This window comes from Lolium rigidum, chromosome 1, assembly GCF_022539505.1.
Source record: "Lolium rigidum isolate FL_2022 chromosome 1, APGP_CSIRO_Lrig_0.1, whole genome shotgun sequence".
Classification (NCBI taxonomy): domain Eukaryota; kingdom Viridiplantae; phylum Streptophyta; class Magnoliopsida; order Poales; family Poaceae; genus Lolium; species Lolium rigidum.
Genome location: NC_061508.1, coordinates 161,863,050 through 161,875,561, shown reverse-complemented (window position 1 = coordinate 161,875,561; position 12,512 = coordinate 161,863,050). Strand labels below are relative to the sequence as shown.

The 12,512-nt window shown below is 44.2% G+C and overlaps 1 protein-coding gene across 1 annotated transcript; it reads right to left on the bottom strand.

Annotated features, from left to right (window-relative positions):
- Window positions 1–5,320: 5,320 nt before the first annotated feature.
- LOC124683959 (uncharacterized methyltransferase At1g78140, chloroplastic-like) lies at window positions 5,321–11,498 on the bottom strand. Its single transcript, XM_047218377.1, has 9 exons — window positions 11,274–11,498; window positions 10,971–11,068; window positions 10,730–10,870; window positions 9,872–9,953; window positions 6,793–6,983; window positions 6,510–6,621; window positions 5,816–5,923; window positions 5,435–5,615; window positions 5,321–5,332 (listed from the first exon to the last, which is right to left on the bottom strand). The coding sequence occupies exons 1-8, from the start codon at window positions 11,472–11,474 to the stop codon at window positions 5,475–5,477; spliced, it is 1,074 nt and encodes a 357-aa protein (XP_047074333.1). The 5' UTR covers window positions 11,475–11,498; the 3' UTR covers window positions 5,321–5,332; window positions 5,435–5,474.
- Between the last annotated feature and the right edge of the window lie 1,014 nt (window positions 11,499–12,512).

Below are 12,512 nucleotides of genomic sequence, written 5' to 3'. Positions count from 1 at the left end.
GGTGAGTGGATGGGAGGGGTGAGTGGAGAAGAAAGATGGTGGTGGCTTTATTAATTCGGGTCTCACCGTCCCACCAGTTTGGCTAAAAAAGGTGACGCTGAATGGTTCACTGTCTATGTTTTCACATGCAGTACACCTTATATGATGGCCAAAAATGGGATATGAAGATTTTCTCGAATTATCAAAAAAATAGATTTATGTTTGACATATGTGTGATGTTACTCAAAATTAAACTACATGTTACGAATGGACGGTCGGCAATTTTGAGGGAAGAAAATGAATTTTAAAATATTGAAATACTTTGAGTGTCTCTATGTGAAGCCTTGCACTAAGATCGTAGAAACTTCCATTACCCTTGTACGGATGATTGGGTCCTAAAAGTTGAGGTAATTTGACTGCAACAAAAAGAACTTCAATGAAATTAAAAATGTGGACTAGCTTGTGTCGTCATATGAGATATAGATGCTATAAAAATAACAAACTACAATCCTAAGGGTGATTTATATAAATCAAGTTTGATTTCTTGCTTTCATGTATGAGTTAACTTATTAATATGGCTTTCTACCCCCACCCCCCCCCACCCACCCATGCACACACTCTCTCTCTCAAATGGGGGTGAGAGGAGAAGAAGGATGTTCGTAACTCAGGCCTCGCCATCCTACCAGACTTTGGTCGATGCCCAAGACATGCATGACCTAAAAAGGTGACGTTGACTGTTTCATAGTCTACATTTTCACAAGCATTATACCATATATATTGGCCAAAATGTGATGTGTAGATTTTCTCGAATTGTACCGTATTTGGATTCATGTTTAAAGTATGAGCGGTTTTACTCAAAATTCAACTACATGTTCAAATTGCCAGGTCGGAAAATTTGAATGAAGAAAATATGGTTTAAATATTGAAATAAGTGTGCATATATATATATATATATATATATATATATATATATATATATGTGTGTGTGTGTGTGTGTGTGTGTGTGTGTGTGTGTGTGTGTGTGTGTGTGTGTGTGTGTGTGTGTGTGTGTTTTGTGCACTACGATACGTAAAATTGTCATTACCATTTTACGAATGTGGTGGGTCCTAGAATATTGAAGCAAATTCAAAAAAAAAAGTGCTAGCTTGAGTCATCGTATGAGATAAAATTGCTATACAAATAACAAACTTACAGCCTTAAGGTAATTTTAAAAATATTTATTTTCTTGCTTGCACATGTGTGGTCATGTTCATTGCATTGTATATTAGTATGAACTTACTAATAATTATCCTAAATTTTGGCAGCAATGTGCATCTTACCGTTCCCATATATTTTATTCAACTTCATTTCACACAAAAATACATTCTACTTTATTAGTGTAAAATAAGAGCTTTATGTGAGCTTTATTGTGAAGTGACTACCTGAGAGAAGGGCCAAATTTTCAAGGTAACAATTTTGAAACATGGCATACTTCATAAGATGACCATATAGGTGATATATATGTTGATTATTTCTCGAGTTTGCAATATATGTGGACTTATGTTGAGTTTTAACCAATTTTGGTCAATTTAAAATTGCATGTTCTTTAAAGTTCATCATGAGTTTTGGTAGAAAATATGCAGATTTTACCATGTTAGGGTGTTATGCTCCATGCATGACAAAACTACAAAGAAAAGATGAACAATTTGTACGAATGGCGAAGCCGGTGAATTTGAAGCAAATTGAATGCAACCAAAGGAAATTCATTAAAACTAAAAAAAGATGAAGAGTTCACGAGGAAATGTTATGGCGATTTGAAAAGCAAATGAATCACTACATATGTGAATCTGGTCATAATAAACGAAAATGCCAAGTAGAGTTTCCAATTTTGTTCATAAAAATAGATCAAATTTGAACTAGATTTGTGATGTAGATTGGTCATAGAAACCGCTATAAGCCATCGACAATGTACTTGAAGTGAATGATTCTAGGCATCCATATTTTAATTACTTCATGTAATGTAATTGAACAAGCTAGATTGGGTATTGCCCAAAGAAAGTGTACCACACATGCCAACAATAGTAAACCTGATTGCTTACAACTACGCCAACATTATGTGGCTTGATTAAATGTGCATTAAACTTAAAATGCCTATTTATTTATTTTGTTTTAGTAGTCGTATGACGAGTGAAGGATCCAGAGTTGCATTAATCGGTGAATTGGGTTACATATTACATAGAATAATTCATGGTAAACATAAAATACATCCAATCCCTCAACATTTTTAGATAAAGGTCTAAGTAGTAAAGATTGGAACATCAATCAGGTCCTTCCCCACCGAAGTAGATGACCACCTCCAACACTACGGCCAGCCTGACAAGAACCATCAGCAAAACGTCTCTTTTAGTTCTTGTACTGAGTACTTTGAAGCCGGAAGCCCCAGACACACCCTTCCTTTTACGGTGATGAAGCAATATAAACATCAAAAGAAGAGGCGGAACAAGATCTCCTACACAGGGACACTTGGTGGACGCCGAGATATAGGTCGCTAGCTGTGCACGGAGATCCTCTTCTCCTTGCTAATCGCCCTGTCACAAGAAAACCAAATTAATTCAGCATTACTTAAATCCGCGGTAGCAACGTCCCAATAAGATTGAGGGTAGTGTTATGTTCACTCACTCCTTATCGATGCGCAAATAGATAGTCAGCTGCTTCGATGATTCATTGCCGCTCAGATACCGCGGCGGCACCGAGAGGAACGAAGTGACATCTCCCAAAGAAACTGTGCCCGGAGTCGGGCTGCTCGTCGGCTCTAATACCGCCTTCACCACGTCAAACAAGTGTTCCCCGGTAAGCTTACGCGGCCCCGGCATCGGCGGGCCAGTTCGCCCACATCGTCACCCTATACCGGGGCAAGTTGCACGCCGCCGGCCTGACGCACACGAAGGATACCGCGGTGTCCATGCCGCAAGGGTGGATGTGCAAGGCGAACACCGCGCCATCCGTCCCGTAGCCGATGAATTGTCGTTTTGGCGAGCCCGGTGCCGGCACCTTCAGATGAACCAATCCGAAGTCATCGTCGTACGGGAATCTATCCACAACGGTCAAGTGGGCTTCTCTGAGGTGTAGGATGAACGGTACCTGCGAATCGGCGAATTCGCAGCCGGGGTGCGTGCAGAAGCAAGAGTCGGGCGGGCACGCCATCATGTGCTTGTCTTCCTCGTTGTAAGGGAACTCCCTCCCGCACCAGTCGTTGATGCACTGGATCGTCGGCTTCACAGGCCGCTTCTTCGGCACAGGCAACTCCATAGTCTAAGGTCCGATGAGGGATCGGAAATGGGCGCGGGGGGTTGTGGCGGCGGCGGCGCGAGCGAGGAGGGAGCAGTGAGAATTAAGAAGGAAGATTGATGTTTATGGAGATTGATGTTTCTTTATAGAGGGCTCTTCTTTTAACTGGAGCCTCTAGGCCGGTGGACACATGACTTGTGCTCACTGAAGTGTGGGACCTCACGCATGGGAACCACACGTAAGTGACAGAGCAATTGGTGTACTCGGGTGATTATCTATTATATAATTAAAACACAAGACAAAGAATGGTCAGGATTGAACAATTTAGTGTTACAACATATTGATGGTTGAGATTAGTCAATTAGATCTCACATGGTCTTCAAACAGCTAGCCCGGACTCTTTGTAATCAGCGGATTTCACGATCGAAAAGCCTACCACAAATTTGTTATGATCGATAACAGAAGGCGGATTTCACCAAAAAAAAAAAAACGTTTACCACGGATTTGTTCTGATCCAAAAGTCCTAGGATCCGTACCAACTGGCAAGGCGACGCGAGGAGCCGGAAACAATGACGAGCAGAAACGGGGGCGGGGGATCGTTCAACAAGATTCGATGATGCCAATGGCATACTTAGGATAATCGTGGATGTGGTGTCCGTCCCTGATGGTGGCCAGGTCCAGGAGAGCTTCCCCGCGGGCAGGCTCCTCTCTACACATGTCGTCATGTCGACCGTCCGGCTAGCTAGGGGATGTACTCAGCTAGCTAAAACCAGTTTGCTTTACGGGATGTCGATGGATATGATACTACAGTACAAATGCAAAATTATCTAAAGTACATGGACATCCTAAATTTGACATGGAAGGATACTCCAACGTATCTTCAAGAGATTCTGGTTCACCCACTATCCTCCATGAGACCATGAACGCCACTGGAAAGTTGGAAAGCCAAAAACAAAAGTGGCATGTCTGTCTGCAGCTTCTGCAAACCCAAATTCCAGGATCACAAGAATATGTAAGGACCGAGAACAACCAATTCAAATCACAACCACCCCTCAATGTGCACTGATCGAACTGCCGAGGCCAAGCCATATTGTGCTTCAGTACCAGCAGTACTACCAAATACCCACCACAAAAGTCACAGCTCATACTGGCTCCTTTTGAAGCTCCCACGTAGCACAGTGGCTCAGGATGGGAATGGGCCGGCCCGGACCTGGCCTTGGACCTGGCCCCTCTGGCCTCAAGGCCAATATACAGGGCCACGGGCCGACCCATTCCAAGAAGATTAACGGCCTCATTGGCCCAATGGGTTTTTCGGGTCGACCCAAAATTTAGATATATTATTTTTTCAGCTGTGTTTTACAAGTTCTAAATCTTATAATGACGTAGTCCATTCATTTCTCATTAACTAACTTGGAACAGAGAGCATATAAATTAGTCATTCAATTTTCTATGTGATTGTGTGTTGAAAAAATAAGCAGTACGTAACAGTTTTTTTTTTATCATGCCTAGCAAGTAGAGCAAGAGAGGTGCGAGCCATCTTGTATTATTGTATCACTATCACATGACGTTTACACTTTGCAGGATGCTGCTCCATTGAAGGACCGTTGTGCTGAAAGGAGAACAAAAAAAAAATACAATCGTACTGTACAAAGATCAGATCCAAGGAACATGCTTTCTTCTCTGAACGCACACGCCGGAAGCGCGACACAGATGAGAGCAGAGCGGTGACTAATGCATAGTTTGCTGGTAGACACGAAGCTAACTACAACGCGGGTCGGCCCTGCCGACCCAAGGGGTCAATCGAGGCTGGCTCCGTTGACCCAAATTTCGTTTAGGGCCAACCCATCTGGCCCATTGGCCCTGAGTTTTTGGGTCGGGTCAGTGACCCAGCGGGTCGACCCGGCCCAGTCCCATCCTGAACAGTGGCTTTTGAATGAAACTTCTACATACAGGAATAGTGCACAACATTTGCAGACTTAAAGATCTCTGCTGCTATGCACAAATAAATTGATATGATCCATCACACTATTCGCATGGTCAAGACCAAGTAAAACATGTGCATTCACTATTTACATCACACAAGGACCTGCGATAGAAAAATCAAATATTTACAAAAGAGATAGGAGGGAGATATTACCGAAATACATTGTTTTCAGATAAATAATCGAACAGTGTATTCACAACTTACATTACAGGGTAAACTTTTAGAAGATTCTGCACTTATTTGACTAGCTTGCTTTAGTTGCAGAGAACATTATATAGAATCCATTTCTGACAAATGTGAAATCAACCAGCCCACATGCTCTGCAAAGATCTTCAAGTTCCGCTTCTGACAAGAAGATATTGCTACCAGTGATTTGACCAATATACTGCAAAGATAGTTTCAACAATAAGTTAGCACCTAACATGGTCAACAAAATTGAATCCACAAATAGCAGCACAGGATTCTCCAAAGCTTAGTCCTCAAATTACTATAAAGTGACGAACAACTATCATGGTTGTCTAGCTTACTAATCTGTATTACCGCTTGGCAAACAATTATTTGTGGATGATAAAGAGTGGGGATTACCGGGCGTCCAATACGCAATACCGGAACGGCTGGTGGAAGAACGTCTGCTATGAAAGTAGAAGCCACGAAAATACCCCCAGGGCGAAGGACTCGGCTAATTTCCGCAACCTGTAGAAAGACCAAAACAATATTTCACCTTTTATCAGTGTGTCACTTGGTAGGGCAGGAAGCTAATAGCATACAGGAAGTTTAGATAAAGAATATCATTGATGCAAACTTAATTACATGCATACAGAAGTGTAAATGTGCTATGATTTTTTTGGAAACTAACTCCCTGTTCTTCATCCTGTGAAGCTTAATAAAGTTGCAATACAGAAACCATGAAAAAGATTTCATGCATCTTAGTAAATTCTTATTTGAATTTTGTGTGAGCTCAGTCGCAAGCAGGTGGACTACCAGAAGAAGGCATGTGGATATGACAAGCGTACAAGTGCATGTTCCCATTGTAGACTTGTATGCTATACTGCTATGTGCTTCCCGATGAGCATAGTGCAAGTACACAAACTACTGAAACTAACATATGTTCACGTGTATTAAGAATGCACATAAGAATGTGGAGTAATCAAGTTGGTATGTCAATATGCAAAATACATACAATGAATAAATGCATGTTAGTCCCGGTAATACTGGAAGAGATTGTAGCAATACAAAAAAAAATGCAGACATAAATTTGCACTTCAAATGGGAATCTTACAGCACAAGCTGGAGATGGCCAACAATGAATTGCGGCACCAGCATGCACAGCATCAATTGAACCACTCACAAGAGGGAGTCTGGATATATCAGCTCTGACCAAGGCTAATCTCCTGAAATCAGCAGTAATATGACATCAGAGTACTCTATTCGACGTTGGATTGACCAATAACCACAGGAGAAACTGCACTTGTATACCATTTCAAAGGAGATTAATGACTGCTTAGAAGTGACAAAATGAGTTACAGAAAGAAACTTGCAGACCAGGGGACTGTAAAGCATACTCATCAGAAATGTTTTCCTCCTTGATGAATTCATTGCACTGCTTCAACATATTCTCTGAAAAATCCAGTGCCACTACAAGAGAATATAGTCCACTATTGACAAACAATCTTGAAAATAAACCACTTCCACAACTTGCATCAACTATAACACCTCCAGTTGTTGGCTTCAAATAAGTTTTTGCCATGTCAAACTGCAATTTCATTCCCATATTTAAAAAATGATTCCAGAAATTATACTTGCAATCAGAAATGGTACATAAACGCTTTTATATACGTGAGAAAATTGAATCTGACTCAAGACTGTAGGCCTAGTTACAAACAGGCCAGGCCACAGCCGGTCTTAAGAGCATGTCTAACAGGCCCCGTATTTTTTCGCCCCGTATAACACGAGTAGAGGGCCCTGTATCCGGGTTTCGCCGGCCAAAAACTCGGGCGAGCTAGCAGAGCCCGTATCCCCACCCCGTAAAACAGAATATTCTGTTTTACGGGGTGGGGATACGGGCTCTGCTAGCTCGCCCGAGTTTTTGGCCCCTCAAAACAGGGTTTTTTGACAAATTGCATATTAGAACCAACACACCATTCACATAAAATAAATGTTTTACATCACACAATAATCGTCTTAATTATTACAATAATGTTTCTCGGAAATGTCAACAAATGTTCTAATGGAAGAATTAAACAAATAACAAATGTTTCACACATACAACAAATAGGAAATGAATGTTTCACACATACAACAATGGGAAATGAATGTAAAAAATCATTGGCCATGCAACTGCCAATGGTGATCAATCAGATCTTGGGTGAGTCTGGTGATGAGTCTCGGCATTTTCAATGCCTCGATGAGCTGCAAGAAAAGCTTCAAGCCGATCAGGGTTCCTCTCGGGCTGCACTCGGGTGCCAACATTGTCATAGAAACATGGCAAGTTTAAACCGCTTTCATCTTCAATGATCATGTTGTGAAGAATCACACAACATGTCATGACATCAACAAGAGTTTCCTTGTCCCAAAACCTAGCAGGACCACGACAATTGCAAACCTTGCTTGAAGGACACCAAAAGCTCTCTCAATATCCTTGCGGCATGCCTCTTGATTTCCGGTGAAGCAAGCTTCCTTTCTTGTCAAAGGCCTGTCCTTTTTCTCTTTTATGGACTTGACAAGGGTTGCATAGTTAGGGTAAATACCATCTGTGAGATAGTACCCCATGGTGTACTCATTGTTCATAACTTTGTAGTTACAAGGTGGAGCATCACCCTTAACTAGTCTTTTAAACAAAGGGGATCTATTCAAGATGTTGATATCGTTGAGTGTCCCCGGCAATCCAAAAAAAGCATGCCAAATCCATAAGTCTTGAGAGGCCACAGCTTCAAGAACAATGGTAGCATCACGGCTTTTGCCACAATACATGCCATGCCATGCTTTTGGACAATTTTTCCATGTCCAATGCATGCAATCCAAACTACCAAGCATCCCCGGCCACCCCCTCTTTTCATTGATCTCCATGAGCCTTTTTGTATCATCCTCATTTGGAGCTCGGAGATACTTCTCTCCATACAACTTGATCACCATCTTGGCAAACATACGCACGCAATCCGTGGTTGTTTGCACACCAATGCGAAGGTACTCATCGGTATAATCTGCTGGTATACCGTATGCAATAACCCTCATGGCGGCAGAAATTTTTTGGTATGGGCTAAATCCCATGACTTGGGCAGCATTTCTTCTTTGCTTGAAATAATCGCAATTTGCCTCGCAATCTTTGACGATTTTCTCGAACAAAGTCCTACGCATTCGGTACCGTCTACGGAAGAGGCGGGGAGGATAGGTCGGTACCTCGGCGAAGTAATCTAGCATCAGCTGCTCGTGGCCGACGGCGCGGTTCCGCGGAATGCACATACGCCCCATCACGGATCCTTTCCGCTGATCCAGCAGCTTCATGCGGTCCTCCGTTTGCTTCAAGCCGAAGAGCAGCACCATCATCTCCGTGTCGTCGTCGTTGAGCAAATCGTCGATGTCGGAATCATCCGACGACGACCAATCGGTGGACGTCGCGTCCAAATCCGCCATGTGCACATCCTCCGAAGCCATCTACCACGGTGTACCATACATCAGCCCCAAATCCGACCAATTTACCGGCGGCAACGAAGAAGAACGCGGCGGAATACTCACCGAGGTGCGGCGGAGGTGCGGCGGGCGTGTGGCGGTGCGGACGGACGCGGAACTTCGGCGGGGGTGCGGCGGAGGTGCGGCCGGCATCGAAGAACCTCGACGAGGCTGGGCGGACGGCGGAGGGGCACGGGTGGCGGCGGATCTGACGGATTGCGGCGGCGGCGCGCGGGTGGCGGCGGCGGCGCGCGGGGGAAAACGGGTGGGGGGAACTCGAAATGTCCGCGCGCGCTTTCGGAATTGGGATGCTGGCTTCGCCCACTATCCCCGCTCCCACCCCGCACAAGTAGGGGGCGAGGACCCGCCCCGTACTCGAAAACAGCAAAAATCGATTCGGGGGCCGTTTTTACGGGGCGTGCTAGACGGCCGGGTAGACGCGAAACCCTCAAACCGGCGGTTATTATACGGGTTTGCCCCTTTTACGGGGTCTGTTAGACCTGCTCTAAGCTCAGCATACCACAATAAATAAAAACGGTAGTGGCACCACCCTAAGAGCTCAACCAACTCGCTGGGTCAGTCTGAATGCAAACATGTTTTATATTTTTCCTGCCAGGCCAGACCCAGGTAATGCTCTGGTCTATCAATACATATTATGAAAATATATTTCAGAATATTTGGTAACTAAATTTTGGTTGTAGATTTGTATCTTACTAACCACTAAACCACACCAGGGAATTGATAACTTAGAGCTCTGAGTTCTGTAATATACATCATGTAAGTATAATTTAGTTGTAGTCTACGCCTTCTTTTGCGAAACAGAGGTATCATTCAGTAATGCATTATTTTTTTCTTATAAAGCAAGAAAATGACTATTCAGTAATGTATGCATTTGTAACGACGATTGTTAGGACAGTTATTTTCCAAATGTAATTGGACATGCTCATGGAAACAAGAATAGTTAAGAAACATGACCTCTCTCTCTAGGCCTGGGAAACCACCCCATATAAAATTTTGGCGCCATCCTCTCTCATAAAGAAATGATACCAACGGGGTCCTGTTAGAATTGTTAATCATTGGTAAGGAACATTCTGGATAGAATTAATTAGCAAATGCACAGTCAGTCTTCTGCGAGACAAAATCGTTCAATAGGCGTTAGCATCAACTATGCAACCTGTCACTTCTGCACCCCGATGGAGAGGAGGAAACACAGAGTGGCAGGAGGTGGTACTACAGTCTACATAGGGCAAGATATTTAGTCAAGAAATGATCCGAGAGCACCACAGGATGAAGGAGCTTGCTCAAAAGTCAAGAGTAAGTGCGTGTGTTCTAAGAGGATGTGAAGTGGTGAAGCCTGAATGCGCCATGTGTATGGGGAAGAGGCAAGATATTAAATTGCACGAATCTGTCATATGCTAAAACAACAATTTTCATAACGTGTACTTGAGCTAGACTTAGAGGTTTCTTGCACAGCTTTTTAAATAGTCATGGGACATGCTTTCAGCAGTTAATTTTCAATATAATGGAGTATGGTTTATGAACAAAGTTCGATACATAAAGCCAATATTCAGAAGAATTTACCATCTCAAGTTATGTATGCTAGTTTCCACTTATAGTATGCTAGGCTTAGCGGTTCCTTGCACTGCTAGTTACATAGTCGTGATCTCGTGGACATGCTCTCAGCACTTAATTTGCAATATAATAGAGTATGGTTTATGAAAGTTTGATACACAACGCCAATATTCAGAAGACGTTTCTGTTGCATGTTACAGCATGGTAGTACTTTGTAAGCTTCTGAGTTTAACAGTCTTCAGAAGAAACATCAAATGTTACCTGAAAAGTTCAGTTGCTGCCGGCATGGACTCGGAGTATTCAGCAGAACCAACCGCCACAGTTAGATCCCAGTAATCATCCTTACTGGGGTACACTTTCTTGCAAGTAGAACATTCAAGGCTAGAATCGGATTTGGTCGGCCTGAAAAGGAACTGATGAAAAAATCAAACAGGCATCGATGCCCCCCCGACTAGCACGCTGGATATGCTGCTGACACGCAGATGGCAACAAGACCACTTACGCGGACTGGTGATCGATCGAGCTAACGAGCGGGTAATAGCAGATTGGGCAGGCCAGTTTGCTCAGCTCCGTCTCCGTGTCTACTTCCACCGAAGGTTCCTGCAGCACAAGGAGCACGATAAATTCAGTGATCATCCCTTATTCGCGTACATCTCTCCATCGAATTTCATCTGGAATTCTTGTGGTAGGAAATGAAACCGCAGCAAAGTGAACGGCCTCAAACTCCGGCGGGAGACGCGCAAGGCGAACAATTAATCCAGGGAGCGAACAGGCAGGCCAGCAACCTGCTCGACGGAATACTCACGGCAACAGCCTCGTCGGAGTCGGGCACCACGGTAATGAAGGCGCTGGCTTGCATGGCAGAGCGCGGGAGCATCTTCCCGGCCGCTGAGGTGGCGGCTCGTGGAGGTTGTGCCGCGAGGCAGGGCGCAAGACGGCGCACGGAGAAGCCGCGCAGAGCAACGAGTGCAGCGGCGGAGATGGCCGCGCTTCGGATTGCCGCCATCGTGGAGTCCGGGTACCGAGGAGGAGGAGGGAAAAATTGGAAGTAAATCAGCGGACAGGGGTCTGCCATCACACACGAACCTGTGCAGTGGCTAGTGACCGCCCACTGACCACACGAAGTTGGTACCCAAATCATGACACGTGGCATTACAGTGCACGACACGAGTGAACTACTCCCTCCGTCCCAGCCGTTTTTAGCAAACTACATTACGAAACACAGTGTCACAGTGATACTAAACAAGGTAATCGAATTTTAAATACCATGTGCTTTCTGATTATGGATGCAACAAACTTGAGGCTGGCTCACAGCGCCTGCACCGACATTTCTCCAACTAAAAAGATGTCATGGGTACATCAAATTCCGTATAAAATGGTCTTGATCATGGCAAAAATAACTCGTGCACGAGCAAAGTTAGCTTGACTTTCAACATTGAGAAAATTACAAAAAACCACCACATTACAGGCAGACGTTTCAAAAAACCACCACTTTACGATTTTTTTTCAAAAAATCACCACTATAGAGCTAACACGTTACAAGAAGCACTGATTCGTCTTTGGCACTAGTTAAATCATGAAACTGACAATTGGGACTGACATGGCATGTAAATTTTGCAAAAGGGCCTCCGTACATTATAAATTTGAACTTTGTGGTCCCTAGGTAACGTGTAAAGGCCACTAATTTTCATTTATTATTTTTCTAGTCAGGCTGACATAAATGTAAAACATTGAAAATTGTTTATTTACTTTTTGTCTATCTTTTCTTTCCATATAGCGTTGACCATTGGAAGAGAGACCAGGCTCTCTCCGTGTGTGTCCGCGCGTGGTAAAAGCAGCGGCGGTGGCAGCACCGCTCGCGGCCGGGCCGGCCGGGTCGGAGCTCCCCGGCGTTGCCCACCGGAAGAGCTCGGTGAGGTTCCTCGGTTCCCTGCACATCGCGCACCGCCCCTCCCCTGCAGGCCGCAAGACGGTGTCTCTGCCCCTCCCCTTTCCCTTGTAGTCCGCCTGACGGCGATCGACCTCCGTCGCACCATCGATTTAG